At 37.8% G+C, this 18,739-nt stretch overlaps 3 protein-coding genes and 1 long non-coding RNA gene across 4 annotated transcripts; all 4 read left to right on the top strand.

Moving 5' to 3' along the window:
* On the top strand, positions 1 to 2,705 carry LOC104780022 (transcription factor MYB46-like). Its single transcript, XM_010504482.2, has 4 exons — positions 1 to 419; positions 534 to 982; positions 1,093 to 1,219; positions 1,983 to 2,705. The coding sequence occupies exons 1-4, from the start codon at positions 264 to 266 to the stop codon at positions 2,568 to 2,570; spliced, it is 1,320 nt and encodes a 439-aa protein (XP_010502784.1). The 5' UTR covers positions 1 to 263; the 3' UTR covers positions 2,571 to 2,705.
* On the top strand, positions 9,735 to 11,994 carry LOC104780020. Its single transcript, XM_010504481.2, has 9 exons — positions 9,735 to 9,880; positions 9,978 to 10,402; positions 10,519 to 10,552; positions 10,636 to 10,836; positions 10,961 to 11,050; positions 11,179 to 11,244; positions 11,344 to 11,435; positions 11,538 to 11,585; positions 11,709 to 11,994. The coding sequence occupies exons 2-9, from the start codon at positions 10,074 to 10,076 to the stop codon at positions 11,791 to 11,793; spliced, it is 945 nt and encodes a 314-aa protein (XP_010502783.1). The 5' UTR covers positions 9,735 to 9,880; positions 9,978 to 10,073; the 3' UTR covers positions 11,794 to 11,994.
* On the top strand, positions 12,513 to 15,022 carry LOC104780019 (carbamoyl-phosphate synthase small chain, chloroplastic). The gene is made up of 10 exons (XM_010504480.2): positions 12,513 to 12,740; positions 12,905 to 13,037; positions 13,142 to 13,230; positions 13,319 to 13,379; positions 13,475 to 13,542; positions 13,649 to 13,777; positions 13,875 to 13,984; positions 14,078 to 14,425; positions 14,553 to 14,718; positions 14,850 to 15,022. Exons 1-10 carry the CDS (start codon positions 12,602 to 12,604, stop codon positions 14,897 to 14,899), a joined length of 1,293 nt encoding a protein of 430 aa, XP_010502782.1. The 5' UTR covers positions 12,513 to 12,601; the 3' UTR covers positions 14,900 to 15,022.
* On the top strand, positions 16,931 to 17,853 carry LOC104780018. The gene is made up of 2 exons (XR_766621.2): positions 16,931 to 17,392; positions 17,500 to 17,853. It is a non-coding gene; the product is annotated as an uncharacterized LOC104780018 (long non-coding RNA).

The following is an 18,739-nucleotide window of genomic DNA, read 5'->3' as shown; positions in this document are numbered from 1 at the left end:
TATTCTACTCTTACCATCACTTCACCCAGTTTTCCTCTTCCTTAATTTTGTTTATCAATTACTTTACTCATCATCTTTTATTTGCAGTCAAGTTAAATTGCTCTCTCTGAAGTCTTTGTGTTCTTTAAACCAAAAAAAAAATGTCTTTGTGTTCTTCACCAACTCATTTCTTCTTTCAGATATAAGATTTTATACTTCAACTCAACTTTTTTTTTGTTTAGTTAATCCATCTTCTAATCTTTGTTTATATGTAGTTTTAAACTATGGAGTTCGAGTCAGTGATCAAAATGCATTATCCGTATCTTGCAGCCGTTATCTACGACGATAGCCTCACTATAAAAGATGATTTTTCTTGTATACACAATATGCATCACAAACCTATCCAGATTAATCTCGATATGTCACATCTTCCATCGATGGTAAACTCTAACCCTTATCTTTGTCACAAGAATTTCACATCAAAAACTTCAAACTCAACTTCTGATCACTTTATTCAAAATCTAAATATTGTTCCCTATTACTTTGATATGCAGCCTCACACACATGAAATACCGTCAAAAGAAACCAATAGGGGCATAACTCCTTCTCCATGCACTGAAACTTTTGAGACATATTTTCATGGCACATCCAACGACCAAGGTTTTTTCAGCATGGCCTACACCACCTCGCAAACTGTTGAATCCAACGTTTCACATGTCACACATGAGAGTACTATGTGGGAAAATGATCAAAACCAAGGATTCATCTTTGGGACCGAATCAACCTTCAATCTGGCCTTGGTTGAGTCTAATCAATTCATTATGCCGAAACCAAACTTGAGTGCAAATGAAGACACCATCATATCTCGGCTTCAAAATAATCAAGTAATGATCAAGACTGAGCAGGTCAAGAAGAATAACAAGAGATTCCAGATTAGAAGAATTCGTAAACCCACAAAAAATGCTAGCATCATCAAAGGACAATGGACTCCTGTAGAAGACAAGTAAAAATAAAATCTAAACATTTTTGGAATCCTCAATAAATAATTTTCCTAATATGGTATGATTTTTTTCCTAATAACAAGATTTTTCTGATGATTTTGTCTATATTTAGGTTATTGGTGAAATTAGTGGAAAGTCATGGAACTAAAAAATGGTCTCAGATTGCAAAGATGCTTCAAGGACGAGTTGGAAAACAGTGCAGAGAGAGGTGGCATAACCATCTTCGTCCCGATATCAAGGTCTTTTAATTTCTTACCTTCTTCTTATTTTTATATGCATATGTGTATGGTCGTCTTTGTGTGTAACATGATTTAGAGAAGCATACATATACATATATCATGATTCATACATCAACTTGATGTGTCCATCACTCAAATTGACATCTGGCATCAGATGGTCATGGATACATAAGCAAATAGAATTATGTGTTTAGTTTTTGATGATTACATACAATATGATACATCACTGTGTGGTGATACACGCATATGCATATATAAACACAAATTCATCTTAATAAATTATTAGAAATTAAATAATTGCATAGAATATGTCTATGTTAGTTATTTTATGATGAAATGTTCAAAGATCGTAAAGTTTTGTAAAACATATTAGTATGCTATACAAACACTTTTTTTTTTTCACAGTAAGAAAAAAAAAGAAAAAAAAAAAAGCAAAGTATCATCTTCGATATGTTCAGATTCATACATATTACATTGAGAATCTTCTAAGGGAATTAAGCAAACTTTTCTAACACTTGTCAACATGTATACGGTTTTAATTCATGCATGACTACTTTAAACTTTTTGTTTGTATATACATATATGTCTATGGCATTTTGTCTTCTTCTTGCGGACAAAACTTTTTAATTGGTGAGACAATTAAACTAAAGTCATTTTCACTCAGATTCTCTCATAACAATGTAACAACCCAATTAAAAAAATATACTTTAATTTAATATCATATGTGTCATTTTATAAGCATATTTTATGTTTTATATTACAGAAAGATGGTTGGACTGAAGAAGAAGATATCATTCTGATTGAAGCCCACAAGCAGATTGGGAACAGATGGGCTGAGATCGCTAGAAAACTCCCTGGACGCACAGAAAACACGATCAAGAACCATTGGAATGCGACGAAACGTCGACAAAACTCGAGGAGGGCTAAAGGAAAAGATGAAGTCTCCCTTCAACTTGGCAGCAACACTCTTCAGAACTACATAAGGTCTGTTACCTACAAAGATGATACCCTGACCCTCATGACCCCAAACTCGAACGTTGGTCCAAAAAACATGAGAGATAAAGGCAAGGGTGTAATGGTCGCGGTCAAGGAGGATGAAGAGGATGAGTGTAAGTATATTGTTGATGGTGTGATGAACATGGGTTTAGACAATAAAACGAAGATGCCATCATTGGCGGCTGTGTCTTCGACTTGTGCGTCTACTTCTGGTTCTGCGTCTGCTTCTGGAAGTGGTGTAACCATGGAGCTTGATGAGCCAATGACTGATAGCTGGATGGTGATGCATGGGTGTGATGAAGTTATGATGAGCGAGATTGCTTTGCTGGAGATGATTGCTCATGGCCGTCTTTAGACCGTAATATAAAACAAGTCAAACTTGATTATATCCTATCTATCTTTATGTTTAATTATGCTTATAATATGAACTCAAATTAGTGTTTTATAATTAAATAATTGGACATGTAATATATATCGTGGTTTTATTGAAGTTCTCGTTTCTCTATTGAGTTTATATATTTTTCTAAAGACCTTTCATTGTCATAGTATTTTTCATCATACTTTAGTGGGTATGTTTGTGTTCTTGAGTAGTTTTTATTCCATACCATTTTGTTTTTCTATTTTATTAATTTTTTTGAAAATTGAATCTGTAATTCTTACATACGATTTGTTATATTTTCATTTTTTCTATTCAAAATATCATACATAACTAATTAAAAAGTATAAATAACTTTTTGGTATATATATATATATATATATATTTGGTATCTATATTCATTAATGTTATTTTGACCAGATTCATAGAAAATTGAAATCCCAATAGAAAAATATATAACAGTAAAGCTTACTACAAAAGAAAAAACCAAATACAGTAAAGCTTTTCTTATTTTTTGCCACTTTCACATAAGAAAAAAAAAACTTATTTTAGACTTCACCGTAAATAGTAAAAAGAATATGATGAGCTGGTAGTGTTGTAAAACACTTGTGGACTCTATAGACCGGCCCGCTCATAGCCCGTTAGGACATGGCCTTACGGCCCATGTACGGTCCGCGCATGTACGGCCCATATGTTATTGCTTTACGGCCCATGGCCTATTCTATGTACTCGTTTGGTTTATGGGCTTTGACCTTTGTACTCCTATTATATATACTTGTAAACCTCGACATTCATCAATAAGACTAAGAGATTTCGCTCCCTAAATCCTCTAGTTTACAACACGTTATCAGCACGATAGCCTCTAACCCTAAACCCTAAAAGCAGCCGCCGCTTCCCAAACCCTAAAACCCTAAGGCAGCCGCCGATCTTCTTCTCTCTTTCACAAACCCTAAACCGTCTTCGTTCTTGCTTCCATCCGAGACCAAAACACCTTTCTGTTCGAAGATCCCCTTGTTCACGAGCATACCTTAAGCTCATGATCAAGCTTCTATCGACAACTTGATCGAGGTTCGTGGTCCGTGTTCGGGGGTGAGTTCGTGTGTTCGTGGTATGTGATTCTGGACAAGAGAAGTACAAAGGAGCGGTTCGTGGGAAGCTGTTCGTGGTTCGCGGGAGCTGTTCGCGGAACCAGTTCGTGGTTCTGTTCGTGATCCAGTTCGTGGTTCTGTTCGTGATCTAGTTCGTGGTTCTGTTCGTGATCCAGTTCGTGGTTCTGTTCGCGATCCGGTTCGTGGTTCTGTTCGTGGTCCTGTTCGTGGTCCGTGAGCGAGAGAGAGTTAAAACCGAGGTCTGTTAGCTCCCGGTCCATATCCAGTCAGATCCAAATCGGTGAAAGGTAAAATATGGCCGAACCCTCTTAAAACCCTATGATCCGAATTTGGACTTAAACATACAGAACCCTAAAACAAACAAGTACACAACCAACAAAGTTTAAGATCTCTGAAACCTAAAACTTAAAAATCGGTTGGTGTTTACGTTGTTAGATTTCTTGAGAATTAAAACCAATTATATTATGAATTAAATTTGGTTGTTTGCTGCTTGTTGTGATGCATAAGAACCTAGAAATATTTTGCTGTTTAAAGATGTTCTAGGATATTAAAAACCGGATCATTCATGCATCATATTGAAATCGGATCATGTGTAAGATAGGATCTATTTAAGCATAACTTGTTCATGTAAATTTCGGCTGCATGAATCATGTTCTAGGATTGTTAAAACTCAAAAACCGAATTTGATAAACTTGTGTTAAGGGTGAATCCGATTAAGCTTTTAGTAAAATTGTTAATTTTCTAAAACTAAAACTTTTGAAATCGGAAATTAAAACATTGGTTAGGATAAATTCCTAATTAATTTAGTAATTATCTAAAACACCCTAAAAACAATATTTACTAAATCCTAGATTAAAAGGAAATTTAAGAAAAGGAAATCCTATCTAGAAATAAGGAAATTGTTGCATGCATACATATTTGATTTTGTTGTCTTTGCATGCATGATTTTAAACCAACGAAATCTATAATAGGCAAGGGCATGTTTCGGTCTCAAATACCGCATGGCCCAAGGCATGTTTCGGTCTTAAATACCGCATGACCTGAATAAATATTTGTTGCATGATTCGATCTCAAATATTGCATGCTAACTATCGGTTTGTCTATATTATATGTAGATGGCAAATCTCAAAAGCCTAGACTATCCCATCTTGCAAGCTTCTGGAAAGAACTACTTGGAATGGGTGAAAGACACCGAAATCCACCTAAGGTCAAACGGCCTTGCTGGTTGCATTGATGAGGAAGTTGAGAGCACTGACAAGAAAAAGAACAAGTGTCTCCAACATATGCACCATCACATTGCGGAGAGTCTCAAGAGCCAGTACCTCTTCATAGACAATCCACTCGCCCTTTGGACACAGCTTAAACGCCGTTACGGGCACCAAAAGACGGTGCTCCTTCCAAAGGCCGAGTTTGATTGGAAGAACCTAAGGATCCAGGATTANTTAAGTTATTAAGAGTTCGAATAGGCACAATCTTAAAGAGAAAAAGGTTTTCCCTAAAAATCTCAATTGTGTAGCATGTGCACAAGGGAAACTNCGTCCACAGAGAAAGATACTACGGCCAAGGCCGTGGTGGCAGAGGACGTGGTGGCCGTGGCGGCCGTGGCGGACAGGCCGGCCGAGGAGGCCGCGGACGTGGTGGTAAGGGACGTATGTCCTTTAAACCACACACCAAGGTCAAATCGGTCTGCCACAGATGTGGTATGTCAAACCACTGGTCCAAGACTTGTAGAACTCCCAAACACCTCATTGATGCATACCAAGAAGTTCTAAAGAAAAATCCGGAAGCCAACTATGTGTAAATCGATGATGAAGGAGACTTCGATCATGAGAATGACGACTTGCTAGAGACTTCCGATTGCCTTCATATGGATGATTGATTTTCGTTTTAATGTGGTTTAATTTCAATGCTTTTATGCTTTATTTTCCTTTATTGTATTGGATGATTATTTTAATTTAAATGCAATGGTTTTTATTTTATAATTGTCTTATTAAAATACAAAATTATGTCCTATTTATAGAAATGGCCAAGGACATGAGTGAACTAGTGGTGGACAGTGGATCCAGCCACACTATACTAAGAGACAAAAGATATTTCATAAATCTTAAAATGAAAATTGCAAATGTTAGTACAATTGCCGGTATAGCCAACATGATAGAAGGCTACGGCCAGGCTCACGTTTTGTTGCCTAACGGCACACACATTGAACTAAGTGATGCCCTATACTCACCCAGCTCTAAGAGAAACTTATTGAGCTTTAAAGATATAAGATTAAATGGTTATCATGTTGAAACCAAGGGTGAAGGAACTAAAGAATTCCTATACATTACTGAAAATGTAAATGGCCAAAAGAAGGTCCTAGAGACTATACCTGCACTAGCCACTGGTTTATACCATGCTAAGATAAACATGATAGAAGCTAACATGGCTAAGCACAAAATGTTCACTGAAAAATTCACTCTATGGCATGACCGGTTAGGCCACCCGGGTTCGAACATGATGCGTAAAGTAATTAAGAGTTCAAAAGGGCACAACCTTAAAGAGAAAAGAGTTTTCCCTAAAAATCTCACTTGTGTAGCATGTGCACAAGGGAAACTCATTACAAGACCATCACCAGTAAAAGTCACAAAAGAGACTTTGCATTTTCTGGAAAGGATACAAGGTGATATATGTGGACCAATACACCCACCATGTGGGTCGTTTAGATATTTTATGGTTATGATCGATGCATCAACCAGATGGTCTCACGTTTGCTTGTTATCCACAAGGAACCTAGCATTTGCTAGGCTGTTGGCTCAAATCATAAGATTAAGAGCACACTTTCCAGACTTTCCACTAAAGACTATACGTCTAGATAATGCTGGTGAATTTACATCCCAAGCGTTTAATGATTATTGTATGTCCATGGGGGTGAGTGTGGAACATCCTGTGGCACATGTCCATACACAAAACGGATTAGCTGAATCCTTCATTAAACGTATACAATTAATAGCTCGACCATTGTTAATGAGATCGAAGCTTCCTGTGTCGGCTTGGGGACACGCGGTCTTACATGCAGCAGAACTCATACGCATCAGGCCATCTAGTGAACACATATATTCACCATCCCAATTATTATCGGGTCAAGAGCCAGACTTATCCCATCTCAAAACATTCGGTTGTGCCGTTTATACACCCGTTGCTCCACCACAGAGAACTAAGATGGGACCTCAAAGGAGGATGGGAATATATGTGGGATATGAGTCTCCCACCATTATAAAGTATCTTGAGCCATTGACAGGAGATCTATTTAAGGCCAGATACGCGGACTGTCAATTCGTTGAGTCCGAATTCCCTACTATAGGTGGTGAGACCGGCAAGCTGGTCAAAGAATTAAAATGGAATCAAACATCCTTAAATTGGCAAGATCCTCGAACTCTAGCATGTGATGCAGAGGTTCAAAAGATTATACATTTACAACAGCTAGCTAATCAATTGCCAGATTCCTTTGCTGACCCAAAGAGAGTAACAAAATCGTACATACCAGCTTGCAATGCACCAGTACGTATTGATGTTCAAAAGGAACACAATAAACAAGTTGCTACAGAGTCTAAACCACGTTTGAAACGAGGTAGACCGTTAGGTTCCAAAGATAAAAATCCTCGAAAGTCTAAAGGTGCAAAACAGACCGAGGTTCAGGGAATTACCGAAAAACCAGACATGGCCGCGGAAATAATTAATGTACCAGGTGAAGTTCAGGACGCTGAACCTCAAGAACCTGAAGGAATTGATAACAATGAAGTATCAATCAATTACATAATGTCTGGAATAAAATGGAACCGGAAAAATGTCGACATTGATGAAATATTTATATACAAGGTAGCACTTGAGATAAATGAGGATCAAGAACCCACATCCATATTAGAGTGCACCCAAAGTAAAGATTGGCTTAAGTGGAAAGAAGCCATTGATGTGGAGTTAAACTCTTTAAAGAAGAGAAGTGTGTTTGGTCCGATCTTAAGGACGACACCTACCATTAAACCAGTTGGACACAAATGGGTCTTTGTAAGAAAGAGAAATGAGAAAAATGAGATAGTGAGATACAAAGCACGGCTTGTAGCACAAGGATTCTCTCAAAGACCCGGCATAGATTATGAGGAGACATACTCCCCTGTGATGGATGCAACGACTTTTAGATATCTAATAAGTCTGGCCATAAGAGAAAATTTGGATTTACGGTTAATGGATGTTGTAACCGCCTATTTATATGGTCCACTGGATAATGAGATTTATATGAGATTACCAGAGGGTATAGAACATAAATGTAAAAATGGTACTCGAGACCAATACTGCATAAGGCTAGACAAATCGCTTTATGGACTGAAACAAAGTGGTCGAATGTGGTATAACCGACTAAGTGATTATTTAGCTAAGAAAGGCTATAAGAACGACCCAATCAGTCCATGTATATTCATAAAGAAGTTTGCAAACAAAGGATTTGTGATAATAGCAGTTTACGTGGATGATTTAAACATCCTCGGTACCTCTAGGGAAATCGCCCAAACTGTAGAATACCTCAAGAAAGAATTTGAGATGAAAGACCTAGGCAAAACAAAATTCTGTTTGGGATTGCAGCTTGAGTACGTAAATAATGGGATCCTTGTGCATCAAAAGGCATACACAGAAAAAGTACTCAAGAGATTTAATATGGAGCAAGCTCACCCATTGACTAGCCCAATGGTTGTTAGAAGCTTAGACTTGGATAAAGATCCATTTGCTCCTAAGAAGGCCAATGAAGAAATTCTTGGACCTGAAGTGCCTTACCTCAGTGCTATAGGAGCGTTAATGTTCCTGGCTAGTCATACTAGGCCGGACATATGCTTTGCCGTGAACCTCCTAGCAAGATATAGTTCTTGTCCAACTATACGGCACTGGAATGGTATTAAACACGTACTACGGTACCTGCGAGGGACGGTTGATTTTGGTTTATTTTATACTAACCATAACCGAGACTGTCTAGTTGGTTTTGCTGATGCAGGTTACCTATCCGATCCACACAACGGTAAGTCACAAACAGGTTATGTGTTTACGCACGGCGGTACGGCGATCTCTTGGCGTTCGATGAAGCAGACTCTTGTGGCCACATCGTCAAATCACGCGGAGATCCTAGCCATCCATGAAGCCAGCCGTGAGTGTGTTTGGTTGCGGTCCATGACTCAGCATATACGGACGGATAGCGGCTTAGAAGACAGCAAGGGAGCAACCGTCATCTACGAGGACAATACGGCTTGCATCGCCCAGCTCAAGGAAGGATACATCAAGGGAGATCGGACGAAGCACATACTGCCGAAGTTCTTCTTCACACATGAACTACAAAAGGCCGGAGAAGTTCAAGTGGTGCAAGTACAGTCCTGCGACAACTCAGCCGATCTCTTCACCAAAGCATTGCCGACATCGACGTTCAAAAAGCTCACGCACAAGATTGGAATGCGGAGGCTTCAGGACTTGGAGTGATGTTTGGATCAGGGGAAGCAATGTGTGTTGTACTCTTTTTCCTTCACCAAGGTTTTGTCCCATTGGGTTTTCCTGGTAAGGTTTAATGAGGCAGCATCCCCTAAGCACATTGCAGCGATCCCATCCAACATGGCACGGTCATCTCGTCCAAGGGGGAGTGTTGTAAAACACTTGTGGACTCTATAGACCGGCCCGTTCATAGCCCGTTAGGACATGGCCTTACGGCCCATGTACGGTCCGCGCATGTATGGCCCATATGTTATTGCTTTACGGCCCATGGCCTATTCTATGTACTCGTTTGGTTTATGGGCTTTGGCCTTTGTACTCCTATTATATATACTTGTATACCTCGACATTCATCAATAAGACTAAGAGATTTCGCTTCCTAAATTCTCTAATTTACAACAGGTAGATATTTTTCCTTTCAGAAATGTTTGTCATTTTTATGCCTATACACACGAATCCAGAACGACGCCGTTTAAAATGTCCCACATGTCATTGTCTCTCACTCTGTGTTCTTCGATTTCTCCATTTTAGTGGGCCTCTAACACCGCCACTGGATAATTCTGGAGATTTATACGATATCTCTCATACGCTATCAAAGTTTCAAATTGACTTCTCCATCACACACATACACAACTTCACGTTACTTCTCAAGAACAAGAACAAGAAGAAACCTAACATTACGTAAGTATTAAGTATTCAAGCTACTACTTAATCCTAATATTCTAACATCTCTATATGTGTATTGTGAATCAAAAAAGTTACTTCAATTCATCTGCAGAGACGGGTCTGATCTGGTTTCTCAAGTCCGGTACTGATCCAATTGAGATTCGGATCTGAAGATCCGAATTATTCAGACGGATCAACTGAAGAAAAAATGAATCTTGAGAATGTTTTGGGATTGACCAGTTTTGAGTACTGGTTTAACTGGAGAGTGTTACTATGTGCGATATGGGTAATAACACCAATGATTGTTTCTTTATTCGTTTTGTGGAAGTACGAAGATAGTTCAGTACAAACTCAACCACCACTAGATGGTCATGATGGTGATGTTCTGTGCATTGATGATGTTTGGAGACCTTGTTTTAAGCGAATCCATCCGGGTTGGTTACTGGGTTTCCGGGTTCTCGGGTTTTACTTTCTTCTTGTTAACAACATTGTCCGTCTTGTTAACCGTGGATGGCGTATTTACTACTATTACACTCAGTGAGTTCTTTAAAAATCTCTCCTTTATTATGTATGTGTAAAGTGAAGATCTTTAGTGCTTTAAGAATGTTTCTGATTGAGATTTATGAGATGCGTTTGGTGTTTTTGATTGGTAGGTGGACATTCACATTGATAGCAATCTACTTTGGGGTATGTTTTGATCTCGATGTTGTGTATATCTATATGGGTTATAATAGTCAAATTTTGTGTGGATGAATGTGTTTGTTCTGTAGATGGGATCATTGCTTTCAGTTTATGGATGTTGTCAATACAAGAAGCAACGTAACATGGTTGATCAAGTAGGAAATGATGCAGAGATCGGGTTTCGTTCTCCCCTTATTAATGGGGACAAATTGGTTTCGTTCGACAAGAGTAAAACTTCTGATTCAAAGGCACTAAACTCATGTGTCCATCTCTTTCAGATTATATATCAGGTAGACTCAAATCTTTAGGATATGTATAATTTGTAACTTTCAGATTTCTGATAATAGCTTTAGTAGTATATTTTGTGATCACTGAGGTACTTACTACTTTGTGCGCTTTGGTTGTTGAAAACAGATGGGTGCTGGAGCATCTGTGCTTACAGACAGTATATATTGGACCGTGATTTTCCCGTTTCTGTCTTTACAGGACTATGAGATGGGTTTCGTAAGTTTTAGCGCCCTCTCATAAAGAATTCTCCTTACCGTATAATTGTTGAAGCCTTTGCTCGGCTGGAGGCACTTTCTATGTTTTACTCAGTCTTAACTTTTCTAGTGCAAACAATGTGTTTTCAGATGACTGTGAATTTGCACACGAGCAACCTCGTTTTGCTGCTTATTGACACATCTCTTAACCGTCTGGTAACATACTTCTTTCATCTGCATATGAGATGTTACCACAAGTTCTGTTTTTTTTCATTAATGTATCAACCTGAGGTCTTTTTTGGTGTTGCTTTGTAGAAATTTCCCTTGTTCAGGTTCGCTTACTTCATCTTGTGGACAGGATGTTTCGTTCTTTTCCAATGGATTCTCCATGTTTTTATCTCCGTAGGGTAAGAACAAAGAACTCGTCGTCCTACTCGTTCTCTGTCATCTTTTATATCTTACAGTCAGTTCTTGATTGATCTTACACTTGTATTCCTCGACTGACTTAGGTGGCCATATCCATTTCTCAACTTGTCATTAGACATGGCTCCAGTATGGTAAGCTTTCAAAACATTTACATACTAGATCAGTCAGGATTGGTACTGAGAAGAATAATGAAATTATTTTGCCTGCATTATTTCGCCGATCCTTAACAGTTTTATTAATTCATGCACCTGCAGGTATTTGTTGGTAGCACTACTGCATATTCCTTCTTATGGCGTATATGCATTAATCGTCAAAATCAAAAATAGACTCGTTACCTGAAGTGACTTCAAATCCAAGAGTTTCTGCCTCGTAAGAGTCGATTCTCGCTTCATTTTCGAGGGTTACAACAATGAAAGAAAGAAAGAAACAGAAATTTTTACCCCATATGTCTAAAAACTTCAGAACAGATCAATGTAATCACCACACTTTTCAGAACATTTCCAATCGTTTTGTCGATAAATAAAAATTCTTTATCGCCAATTCTGTTAGCAATCGTAATGGCTGGGATATTCTGCTTCAACCAGAGGTCATCAAATGGTTCCTTTGTTGTGCCAAACCACAATGCTTTATCAGCTTGTACTACTAGTGTCCTTTTGTTGTGTGAATCATTTTGCCTAATCTTGTCTGATCAAACACTACCTCTTTCGAACAGTTTTCCGCTAAGCTTCACCATTTGTATCACTGTACAACATTTTGGTTACGAGTCTTCAACCGCAGTTTCACCTTCTCGTCGGTATTATCAAACCATTGTTGCGTGACTCTACCACAAATCTTTTCAGTCACCGGAGGAGAATACGAATCTTTAAACAAGAATCTCTTAAGGTACTTCAAGAATGAACAAATCAGGCTCGAACCCGAATCTTATAATAGTATATACTATCAAATCGTTCATTATGTAAACAAAAAACTACGATTATGTGACAGAGTTACCAGAGAAGAAAAGTCAACAAAAGTCAAAAATAAAAGATAACAAAAATGAGGCTATCGGCCCAACCCTAAACTAAAAAAACCTTGACGCCGTTTCTTTTCTTTATTCTCTCTCTCTCAAGCACTGTCTCCTTTCACTTCACTGTGAAGAAACAACAACATGGCCATGGCAACGAGGACTCTGGGCTTTGTTTTGCCTACGAGCTTTTCTTCACAGCCTTCCTTCGACCGTCGCGGCGGTGGATTTAGGGTTTCGATCATCCGATGCTCCGCTTCTCCACTCACTTTGTCAACCTCTGGTAATTTTTTTTTGCTTTTGGGAATGTATTGTATAGACCCTTGTCTCTAATTGGCCTCTTTTATAGTCGAATTCTTGAATAAAGGATAAAGCTTGGATTTTTTTTTTTTTTTTTTTCCTTGAAATGATGATGTGAAAAAGTCTTGATTTTTTTGCATATCGTAGGTGTTGCGGAGAAACCTTGGACTTCGTACAATGCTAGGCTTGTGTTAGAAGATGGTTCAATCTGGCCGGCGAAGACCTTTGGTGCTCCAGGAACTCGTATTGCGGAATTGGTGTTTAACACTTCCTTGACTGGGTAAAGTTTTGATTTTTTCATTACATTATGGGTATCAGTATCATCCTCAAAGATTGTTAATTTGAGAGCTTTTAACTAATCTTTTTTAATTTCGTTTTGGAAAGGTATCAAGAGATTCTAACTGATCCTAGTTACGCTGGTCAATTTGTGCTAATGACAAACCCACAAATTGGTAACACTGGTGTTAATCCCGGTGAGTAGCAAGTTTTGGAAAATTCTTATAAACTGTAAAGCTATGTTCAGAGTGTTTCTTATCACATTTGTAATGTTTGTTGTTCTAGATGATGAAGAATCTGGACAATGCTTTCTTACTGGTTTGGTGATAAGAAATCTAAGCATCAGGTTAGTGTTCATTTCCATTGCACAGGAACAAGCATGTTTCTTTGGGCGTGTCTTCATTTAAAAGTTCCTAACTTTCGAAATTGTAAATGTTTCAGTACCTCAAACTGGAGATGCACGAAAACACTTGCTGACTATCTAACCGAAAGGAACATCATGGGAGTTTGTAAGTTCCTTTGTGTTCACTATACTATTTAGATTGTTGTTTACATGCTATGAAATTGGATGTCTGATTACTCTATTTGGGAATTTTTTTTTGTAAACACTATCAGATGATCTTGACACTCGAGCAATAACCCGTCGGTTAAGAGAAGATGGTAGTCTTATCGGGGTGTTGAGCACAGAAGAGTCCAAAACAGACGACGAGCTTCTGCAAATGTCTCGTTCATGGGATATCGTAGGTCAGAATTCTTGTCCCGTTTCCTTTTTCTTTTGTTGCATTATAATATAACCCTTGGAATATTGAACTCCTTTGGTCTGCTTGTTCGAATCTTGTAGGTATCGATCTAATAAGTGATGTTTCATGTAAATCTCCATATGAATGGGTTGACAAAACAAACCCTGAATGGGATTTCAACACGAATTCACGCGATGGGAAATCCTACAAAGTGAGTATTGTTACTTCTCTACTTCTTCTCTTATTAATGCTCCATACCAGCTTCTTACTCTCTTTTTTCTATACTTTTCTCTTGAATTCGAAGGTTATTGCTTACGATTTTGGAATCAAGCAAAACATCCTAAGACGTTTATCTTCATACGGATGTCAAATCACTGTTGTTCCGTCGACATGGCCAGCTTCTGAGGCGCTGAAAATGAATCCAGATGGGATTTTGTTCAGCAACGGTCCTGGAGACCCTTCTGCTGTGCCATATGCTGTTGAGACAGTTAAAGAGCTTCTCGGTAAAGTCCCTGTTTATGGAATCTGTATGGGTCATCAGTTGCTCGGCCAAGCTTTGGGGGGTAAGACCTTCAAGATGAAGTTTGGTCATCATGGAGGAAACCACCCAGTTCGTAACAACAGAACTGGCCAGGTGGAGATCAGTGCTCAGGTATATTTCCTTGCGTCTTATTCTTTTCAGCACAAGTTTGGAACTTTTGTGCTAGGAACATGGTTACAAGTTTGACAGAATCTGAATCTGGTTGTGTATCATTGTCTTTCTCTGTAATTTTTGTCAGAACCACAACTATGCTGTTGATCCAGCTTCACTTCCCGGAGGAGTGGAAGTGACACATGTCAATCTGAATGATGGAAGCTGTGCAGGTCTATCTTACCCGGCAATGAATGTCATGTCTCTCCAGTACCACCCTGAAGCCTCCCCTGGACCTCATGACTCTGATAACGGTAACTGTCCTTTCTATTTCATACACTGAGCCTGAACTCGGTCAAAGACACTTATGCTTCAGTTGTACTGAAAAACCAGAAGATTAATAGGACTTTTGTATGTTTTGTTTTGTTTTGTCCTGTGAATGCAGCATTTAGAGAGTTCATAGAGCTGATGAAGAGATCGAAACAGAGCTCCTGATCAATGGGAGAAGTAATCTATGGTTTTGTACTATTTACTGTTTGAATCATCGAACTTAAATTTATAAAACCTACTGTTTTGTTAGTGACAATGGAGTGGTATTATTGTTTTCGCTGTGACATGTATTAAGTGACCATCACACACACCTATTGAATAATTAAGGATTTGAAATTTTTATTAAAAAAAAGAGAAATGTAAGGTATATATTTTGATTGGTGATTCTTTATGTAGTAAAAATAGTAAAATGATATAGTGGTTTTGTATGTTTTAAGTTCTAAATGGATTCTTTTTTCATCGATGAAACACCTAAATCTGATAAACTTATTTTCTGATAAATTACCTAAAAAATGTTAATTTTGCTTGATCAGTTTTTTCACCGTCCCTAAACCCTAACTTAGCGTGAAATTCTCCAATTCTCTCCGTCCAACCATGGGCGAAGATCTCTCCAAAATGGAAGAACTCTACAAGATCGAAGATTTCTCCGTTAAGATCGCTCTATCCATCTCTAACCCGAAGATGTTTGTTTAGATTTTTATATGATTAGATCTGTCATAGTTAACTAGCACCCAGCCGTGATAGAGTGGATCTGTCAATACTAGTATAATAGTGGATCATAGTTAACCTATCTGTTTATGTGATTTGGTAATTCTGTGTATGCGTTGTCCGTTTTGTTCAGAGCCTATCACAGACGTGGAAGGGGCTCAGATGGGCATCTTCTGGGACCTCGGGGATTGCCCATTTCCTGGTAGTATGAATGATCCTGATTTGATCTATCAGAAAATCGAATCAGAACTTATTGGTAGGGGTTTTAGGGGTGAGATGTCAATCTGGGCTTATGTTGACGAGGAGAAGGATGATGTTTCCTCCTCATGGGGTGGAGAGATGTTGCGTAAGAAGACGTGGAAGAGCAGAATCTTCTTCCTTCCTGTAGGGTTTAAACCCGCCCAGAGAATGTTCAATGACATTTATTTATGGGTAATCGACTCTCCTGTGGACTTTCCTGATCGCGATTTGATCGTAGTCTCCTCTGAAGTCAGACGTGGCGGTTTCTTCAAACACCTTTCTGTTTTAGAATCTGGTAGATTTTACCGTGTTTCTTTAGTAGATCCGACTGATTGCGTCTCATCATCAGAAAATTCTCAATGGCCAGCATTCCTATTCGATAAAATGTACTCTTTTGCAAAAAAGGACAAAGTAAGCGAGGAAGGTCCTCCCCCTAAACGTAGAACGCTTGCGCCAGGGACGTCGGGTGGTCAGAGCTGATAATAGGCTTGCTTCTGTTCGTATTGGTGGATATGCCCTTTTTGCTTGTTGCAACATCGGATTTTATATCAAAAAAAAAAAAAAAAAAAAAAAAAAAAAAAAAAAAAAAAAAAANCTTGATTTACTTGTCTTTCCAACTTTTTACAATCCAATCTTATGTGTTTAGTTTAATGAATATATGTACGTCCATAACTTCATAAATATCAAACCAAATCGAAAATTGAATAGTAGAATTCTTCTAATAATCATACAATTAACAATGAATCTTTGAAGTATGAAATACAAAATCTTAGCAATAAAAATTTTGAACAAAACTCGCATGGGTCAATCCCTAGTTCAGTTTATTATAATGAATCCACAAAAAAAAAAAGTAGATTTTTTCAGTCCAACTCCTGTAAATCAAATTTTGTTTTAAAAAAATTATTGTGTAAATTCATTAGTTTTTAATTCAGGTTATTATTAGGAATCCACATAAAAAAAATAGATTTTTCATTGCTTTGTCATTTCAAAACCATCAAATATTTTTTTGTTTATTTTCTTTCAATATTTTGGTAAAGAAATTCGATTTCTTATATATATATATATATATATTTTTTTTGTCAACATTTCTAATATACTTTTAGTTAAAATAAAATCTCTATTTAAAAAAAAAAATGTAATACCGGACGGAATTATATGGTGAACCGAAATCCCGAGTTCAGATATTAAAAACAAGCCACAGATGTACACCCCTTAAAAACGGTTCTTGTGATCCAACGGCTGAGAACATGCCAGGCAATATATAGATCTCTCGGCCGCAGCGATAAAATCCCACAAACGCACTCTCTCTGTCTCTCATCCGTAGGCTGCACACATTCAATCAATCTAACCCTAATTTACCGAGAAAGTCTCCAATTCTCTCCGTGGAACCATGGGCGAAGATCTAACCGAGATGAGATATTTTTCCCATAAGATCTCTCTCTCTCTCTCCATCTCTAATCCGAAACTGTTTGTTTAGATTTTTCATGTGATCGATCTGTCATAATGGTTAATTTGTCAAGGTGATGAGACAGTGGTCTTCTGGAACTTGTAGATTATCCAATCCCTAGTGGTGCCGTTCGTGACTCGATTTATCCTAATATCGAATTAGCTCTCCATAAAATGGGCTTTCATGGTAGCGTGTCAATCATGGCCTTTGGTGACGACAAACATGACTTGAGCAGGGCCAGAATGTATATAAGGAAGTAGACGGTGTGAATTCCTCTTTTTTTTTTTTTTTTTNTTTTCTCATTTCTACTTTTATATATGTGTATATCTGTGTGTTTGTAATCTAGAGATCTCTGTTTTATGATCTGTAGGGGAATTACCGGGTGATGGTTGTTGTGTGAGGAGAATGCTGGTACAACCATTTCTTTCTGTAGACTCAGTGGTTGAATCTACAAAAGTTTTAGGTGGAGTAAAGCCTATAAGCGGAATGCTGGTACGTTATTATGATGTTCTAAATGATAAGCGTATTGAGGAGTATAAGACCACCTGTTATTACTGTCACTGTGATTGTAACGCTCCTGGTGCTGTTGATTTGAGTTAGATATTTTGTCTTCTGTCAAAAGTAATGTATGAAATCATTCACCAATGTTTCATCTTTCTTCTTCTGTTTCTGTTAAAACTCTGTTGTTTTTGGGTTCAAAATGAGATTTGCAGTTTTATTACCTTTCCCATATATGAGGTTTCTTCAATTTTCCCTAAGTTGCATACAATCTAAACTTTTATCTTTTAAGCTTCCTGTGTAACTCTTTTAGCAATCGACCCTGTTATTCTCTTTTAGCATATCTTCGGGGGATTCTCCTCTTTTAATAATCTTAATTCCCACTGTTTGGTTTTCTATACCTATATATAACAATGAAAACACTTTTTCAGTCCATCAACCAACTTCTCCAATCATCAACCATCTATCTGCAGATGCAGAGAATCTACACACACACACACACAAAAAAAAACCCGAGTGTAACATTACAATGAATCATGATCAACACAACATGAACCACTAATCAAAACATAAATAGGTCTTTGATCCTTTAACATAAATAGGTCTTTGCAGAGAATAAAGGACATGCAATAAATGGCCATCTTCTGTTACGTTATTACGATCCTGATTTGATCTATCAGAAAATCGAATCAGAACTTATTGGTAGGGTAAGATGTCAATCTGGGTTTATGTTGACGAGGAGAAGGATGATGTTTCCTCCTCATGGGGTGAGACGTAGTAGCTAGCATAACGTAGTAACACGATGCTTCGGTGAGCTTTGTACTTGGGCAGGGTAGCTAATTGATCTCTTCAGTCTTTACCTGTATTGAGAAGGCATCAATAACAATGTGATTATCAATATTTTGGAGAAGTAAATTTTTTCTTACCTTTGTAATAGAGGAGCGGTGAAAACAACACTTGTGAGAAAGAAGCGACTCCGAGCGGTTGACACGAAAGTAGAAACTACAAACAGATCCTTAAAACAAACATCATATTATATAGTTTAGTCCATCACATAGCTGATTTAAACGAAGCATCGTTATAAGAAAATTAAGATTAAAGATTTATACTAT

Source organism: Camelina sativa, chromosome 4, assembly GCF_000633955.1.
Source record: "Camelina sativa cultivar DH55 chromosome 4, Cs, whole genome shotgun sequence".
NCBI lineage: Eukaryota > Viridiplantae > Streptophyta > Magnoliopsida > Brassicales > Brassicaceae > Camelina > Camelina sativa.
The sequence above is the reverse complement of the archived record's forward strand: the minus strand, read 5'-3'. Positions and strand labels throughout refer to the sequence as shown.

Coding starts and splice junctions, on each gene's coding strand:
- LOC104780022 (XM_010504482.2), top strand. CDS start 264: ATGGAGTTCGAGTCAGTGATCAAAATGCATTATCCGTATCTTGCAGCC. Junction 420..533: donor TGTCACATCTTCCATCGATG/GTAAACTCTAAC, acceptor TTTGATATGCAG/CCTCACACACATGAAATACC. Junction 983..1,092: donor TGGACTCCTGTAGAAGACAA/GTAAAAATAAAA, acceptor GTCTATATTTAG/GTTATTGGTGAAATTAGTGG.
- LOC104780020 (XM_010504481.2), top strand. CDS start 10,074: ATGAATCTTGAGAATGTTTTGGGATTGACCAGTTTTGAGTACTGGTTT. Junction 10,403..10,518: donor ATTTACTACTATTACACTCA/GTGAGTTCTTTA, acceptor TTTGATTGGTAG/GTGGACATTCACATTGATAG. Junction 11,586..11,708: donor TTAGACATGGCTCCAGTATG/GTAAGCTTTCAA, acceptor ATGCACCTGCAG/GTATTTGTTGGTAGCACTAC.
- LOC104780019 (XM_010504480.2), top strand. CDS start 12,602: ATGGCCATGGCAACGAGGACTCTGGGCTTTGTTTTGCCTACGAGCTTT. Junction 13,231..13,318: donor TAACACTGGTGTTAATCCCG/GTGAGTAGCAAG, acceptor TTGTTGTTCTAG/ATGATGAAGAATCTGGACAA. Junction 14,719..14,849: donor ACCTCATGACTCTGATAACG/GTAACTGTCCTT, acceptor CTGTGAATGCAG/CATTTAGAGAGTTCATAGAG.